The 6,000-nt window shown below is 41.1% G+C and overlaps 1 protein-coding gene across 1 annotated transcript in view; it reads left to right on the top strand.

The window, feature by feature from the left end:
• Positions 1 to 2,596: 2,596 nt before the first annotated feature.
• Positions 2,597 to 6,000, top strand: part of clstn2a (calsyntenin 2a) — a 230,103-nt gene continuing 226,699 nt past the window's right edge. The window contains exon 1 of the mRNA XM_049598117.1: positions 2,597 to 2,799. Within this exon, the coding sequence (XP_049454074.1) occupies positions 2,727 to 2,799 (73 nt within the window). The 5' untranslated portion in view covers positions 2,597 to 2,726. The remainder of the gene's footprint in view (positions 2,800 to 6,000) is intronic.

The following is a 6,000-nucleotide window of genomic DNA, read 5'->3' as shown; positions in this document are numbered from 1 at the left end:
CGCCTCAAAAGTTCAATATTTTCAACTCGAGCGATGAGGCGTTGGACGCGAATTTCGCGTCTATCGCGCCGCGTCCATCGCGTCTATCACGTCCATCGCATCGCGCTAAACGCGTCCATCGCGCCGCCCGGCGCGAATTCGCGTCTAATCGCGTCTTTGCATTGACTTTGTATGTAATCTTGACGCGCGAATTTGCGAATTCGCGTCCAGTGTCAACGCACAGGTAGGAATCCCAGGGGCAGACCCAGAACATGTTGGAGGGATTATGTATCTGGCCTGGGAACACCTTGGGGTCCACCAGGAGGAGCTGGAAAGCTTTGCTGCGGAGAAAGACGTCTGGAGTGCTTTGCTTGGCCTGCCGCCCCCGTAACCCAGCCCCAGATAAGTGGATGAAAATGGATGGATGAATATGCAATAAGTGACTGTCTATTAAAGTCTGGTTGAGCGACTAAACGATCTCTATGTGTGTCTGTAAGGGCCGTTTCATAGTCGCACAAGTCACACAACGGGAGCAAGCGACGCGAGCAGCGCACTTCCTTTCATAGTCAACACTGAACGCAAACGACGCGGGCGACACTTGAAATGCGATACATCGCTCGTGCAGTAGAGGGTAGCAGAGTCACCAGTACATTCCGGCTAGCTAGTACTGCTGTAGCTAGCTAGTACTGCTATTTTTTCTCTACAGGGCACTAGAACTGTCATATAAATGGGGGTGTGCCCGTACAAGTTCACAAAGTTTTTCCTCCTCTGAGCCATATTTCATACCTGCTTCTTCTGTGAATAACAAAAAGTGGTTAATTTCAAGTACGTCGCTTGCGTTATCACCCCCGCTGGCAATGTATGATATTACATGCGTTGCTGTGTTGCGTATCAAAAAAATGGACAACACATTTTGAGACGCAAGCACGCATCATGGCGGCCAATGCGTCTCGATGCATCCCAGTGCGTTTGTGTCTGCGTGCCTTTGGGTCGACTATGACTATAACTGTTCAGCCAACTACATTATCTGTATCGTATCATGGGCGGGGTTTAATCTGGAAGTGGTTGTGGTATAATTTGAATATGGGTCGGACTTAATCTGAAGGTGTTATTGAAGCTTGAAATTGATATGAGTTGATCAGAAGTTTAAATACTTATTATTTACAAGAAAACTATTTACATAAAAAATCTTAGATATGAGCTTTAGATCATTTTTGATCAGAAGAGTAATAGTTCAAACACAGCTACCCAAATGAGGATTTTCCTCAACCAGGAGTGCCGACATTGACACATTTTAATAAGTGCTTGTTTAAAGTATATTATCTGTACTGGATACTCATTTCATCCAAGTATGTGGCTCAACCCTAATAAATTACACATGCAACACAAACTAAATTATTGAAACTTAACTCAGCTTTCACCTGGGCTATCTGAAGAATACAACAAATATGCTGCAAATGTCCACCATCCACCATCATACTGTAAATGTTCGTAATAATAAAGGCAATTTATGTTTATTTATGATTATCAATAAGATAATCAAGAGGGTTCCTGGTTCAAATCCAGGGTGGAGTTGTGGGTACTCCAGTTTCCTCACAGTTTAATTGGTGACTTTAAATTTGCAGTAGGTGTGAATGTGAGTGTGAATGGTTGTCTGTCTCTATGCGTCAGCCCTGTGATAGTCTGGTGACCTGTCCAGGGTGTACCCTGCCTTGCACCCAATGTGTGCTGGGATAGGCTCCAGCCCCCCCACTGACCCTTAACAGTATAATCGTATACAGAAAATGAAAAAGCTAATGCTTATTTTGGACAGCAGTGTGTACTTGCATATTTGAATATATATTATAGCCTGATTATTGCCTTGAAAATACCTCCTCAGACAGTAGCAGCAGTAGACATCGCTTCAAGGTTGGAAGACACTGATTTTGAAGCTGTTTCCCATGTTGAAAAACTTCTATCACCAGAGCATTAATGTTCCCTGTGTGCTCATGTCACTGTGCTTCTCTACCTCCCATAATAAATCAGTCATTGCTTCATTTTCTGGGCTTGTGGTAAGCCTCTGGTGTCCTACCCTGCCATAGCTTTGGGTTTATTGAATTGATTGAATAACTGTAGCTGTATTCCTCTGGAGGAATGCAATCTCTGACAGCAAATTCTCGGTTGCAGCAGAGCTCAAAATCAATCCTTTCCCCTCTTAACACCAAACTACCGACACACTCACACTCATCCCAGACAGATCCCCTCCCTATATTCCCTCCTCTCTTTCACTTGCTCCTTCTCATTAACAGATACACGTCAAGTACGCTAAACAAAGCTAGATTTCCCCCGAAGAAGAAACCTTTTATTCTTCAAAATAAATGTATACGATTAGTCATGCTTGTGGAAAAACCTTTTTTTGGGGCAACAATAATCACTAGTGTGAAAATACAATTCATACGATAATTCAAATTTTATTCTGTATAAATGTAGCCTTGTTTTAATACCTTTATTTGACATTATTTTACATTATCAGTCGATTGTTTTTTTATTTTGAAAACCACAAACCGGAAGTTTTGTTTTATTGACGCAATTTAAACGTCAGTACCCCTCGCTCTCTTTGCTCACAGTGCGCCGTGGTTGTCTCTCCACCGTTCGACTATCCCTCGCGCGCCCGACGAGTTGAAAACATCCTCGCGCTTGGGAGGTGATCCAGGATTTCGGGAAGAGGAGAGGACGGGGAGACATCACCCACACACTGAGCGACAACCATGCAGACACTCGGGGTCCCTGTTGTGCTGCTCTGGCTCATCTGGGGCCACTCCTGCGCTCTCGGCGGAAAAGGTAGGAAGATGAAAAAGAAAAAGATGGACAAAAAAATCAACTTGGCTTCGGCATGTTTGACCGCTTTATCGCGTTTGAGTTGCTCAAGTTGGCGAGGAGAGCACCGACCGTCCGTCCAACAACTTCGTCGCCATTTAGTTCTATTTTTTTGTCTTTTTTTGTGAAGTTCTCCTTTATATTCAGAGCTTTTTTTCCGTCGCTAATTACTGCCTAGTTACTCAAAGTTCGTGTAATGGCGGACAGGGCAATTAACGGGACAGGTGTTCAGTTTACAGGGAAGTTACAGCTGTGCTGTAAAGCTAGGTAGTTTCACTGTGAAACGATGGGCGGAGGGATAAATGAAGTGAAGCTGTCAAATAACCGCCAACAGACAATTAGGGCTGCACCTGAAGATTATTTTAATCAGCAGTTAATCGATTAATCGTTTGTTTCAAACAATAGAATGACAGAAAATAGTGAAAATCACCCAACTTTCGAAAAACATCTCCATTTTGTTTTAACCTAATATACTCAGTTTATACATTACATAAGTATCACAAATGAGTGAATCGTAGGTATTTTAACTTGAAAAATGCCTTAAAAGATTAATTTAATAGACATAACTCACCACAGTTACATTTGCTACACAAATAGGGGAGATAATCACTAGAAACAATATGATAGTCATGATACAGTATTATTGCGAACATATATCGCGATTTATTATCTTTTTTCAGCTGTAAATTATGTCCCAAAAGAAACACTATGTCAGCATCTGATAGTGAAAATCACCTCAAACCCAAAGTGATATCTTCAAACTACTTGTTTTAACATGATAAAAGCAGCAAATACTCTCTAATGAGTGAATCGTTGCTATTTTAGCTAAATGACTTAAAAGATTAATTGATGACTAATAATTTAAGCTTTGATGATAGGCATAACTCACCACAGTTACATTTGCTTATCAAATAGGGGAGAGAATCACTAGAGACCCCACGATATGATAGTATCACAATGCTTTAGTCATGATACAGCGTTACTGCGAACATATATTGCGATTTATTACCTTTTTTCAACTGTAAATTATTTCCCAAAAGAAACACTATGTTAGCATCTGTTTTTTATTTAATAAGATAGTGAAAATCACCTAAAACCCAAAGTAATATCTTCAAACTACTTGTTTTAACATAAGAAAAGCAGCAAATACTCACTAATAAGTGAATCGTTGGTATTTTAGCTTGAAAAATAACTTAAAAGATTAATTGATGACTAATAATTTCAGCTCTAATATAGACATAACTGACCACAATTTCATTTGCTTATCAAATTGGGGACAGAACCACTAGAGACCCCATGATATGATAGCATCACGATGCTTAGCTCATGATACAATGTTATCACGAACATATATTGCGATTTAGTACCTTTTTTCAACTGGAAATTATGTCCTAAAAGAGAAAGTTTGTCAGCATCTGTTTATATTTGATAGGTTTTCAGTCTGTTCATTGCACTAAGTAATTTTTGCAGCAAAATGTATCTCGTAGACTGAAAAAGCAATTTATTTAACTGCTATTATAGGCTAAAAAAGTTTAATTTGCATTGACAATATTGAAAATTTATATAATATCATATTGCCACGTAAGATATTGTGATACTCTGCTCTGTCGCCCCCCCCACCCTTTAACATATTGTTGGAATTCACATACTAGCAGTACATAAGTACTTATTTCACCCTCAGGTTGCGGGGAAACTCTTCCTCACATAACATTATGTCTCGGAGGCAACCTTACATGCCCCAGTTGCTTTTGAAATGATAAATAACACCATAAACATGACATTTATTGAAGATATCAGCGGTTATGTTGCTGGTCATGATTGGCTGGTTGGTCAGTGATCTGAGGATGATTTCTAACTATGATAATCGATTGGTGCTCGGGGAGGGCAGCCACGGTCAGGGCGTCGTATTCAATCACATCCTCACCCTGTGATACTCTCACATCTCTCTCTCTCTCTTTTTTCACTTACTCACACACACTTACTCACACACACTCACACACATACACGGCGTCGACTGGTATTGCCTATGAAGGGCAGCGGCAGTTTACAGTGGTATTAATTGGGTCTCTGGAGTGAGAGTGTTGGGCTGACTGGCTGTCTGCGCTCAACCAAACATTATCATTATTTTCCTTGTTTATGAAAGACCTCCATATGGCCGGGAGCCAGAGGGATGGCTAACTAGGTTTAGATTAAGTTTAGAGAGGAGGCAGTTTTCTGTAGAGACTTAAATGACTCATTCAATTTCCAAAGGTGAATGTGATGTGTGAACTCTGCTTTGACTCAGTTAAGGAGTCATTGTAATTTCTTAGGATTTTATAAACCTCTGTATTGTTGAGTGAAGCCATTTCCTTGTAACATTGGAAAAGGAATAGATTAAGTCCTCTGTGTGCAGGCTGGGTGTTTTCTAGCTATATAAGAGAGAAAGAGTGAGTTTTTGTGTGTGTGTGTGTGTGTGTGTGTGTGTAGATTTTTGCATTTACAAGCTCTACAAGCTCAGCAGAATACAGTATATACATGAGACAAAGGCTTGCTGCTGAATACCTTTACATAAGAAGTCAGGAAATAGACCAGAGCAGATGAATGTCTGCTGAAAGGATTTGAGGGGTGCTGAAAGAGAAAGAATCGGGCCGAAAAAAATCGAAAACAAGATCAGATTTATGGGTGTCTTTTCAACAGAGCCGTCTAGCTGCATTATCCTCGCCGGAACATAAATCGTGAAAGCGATGTGGAACGCAGAAGCATAACTCAGGTTCTCCTCTTCTGTGCAATGACTGGTGAAACAATGTCTGGCGGGAACTGCTCTGCGCGTCCTGTCGCTCTTTTCCTCTTTACTGTCATTCATGCCCTTTCTATTCTCTTTCTTTCCTCGGCTTTCTCGCTTGTGTTTTTCCACCCTTTTTTCTCTCACTCTCTCCTCCTCCGACTCTCTCGCTTTTTGTTGCCTCGCTCTGTTGGGCTGATGCCATTCAGAGGGCAAATGTCACAGCGAGAGAGAAGTGTTTCGTCACTCCTCTTCTCACTTATTTTTCCAAGCTCGAGCAACCTTCATTCTGATTTCCAGAGCTGCTGCTCCTTCTCTCCACCGCCCTGGATTCAATCCCAAAGTTTTATGGGCTTAAGTGAGTTGTATAAATGGTGAGGCAGTCTTCTTTCTGTCTTACTTTG

This window comes from Epinephelus fuscoguttatus, linkage group LG15, assembly GCF_011397635.1.
Source record: "Epinephelus fuscoguttatus linkage group LG15, E.fuscoguttatus.final_Chr_v1".
Lineage (NCBI taxonomy): Eukaryota > Metazoa > Chordata > Actinopteri > Perciformes > Serranidae > Epinephelus > Epinephelus fuscoguttatus.
Note: the sequence above shows the minus strand (reverse complement) of the source record. Positions and strands in the feature narration are given on the sequence as shown.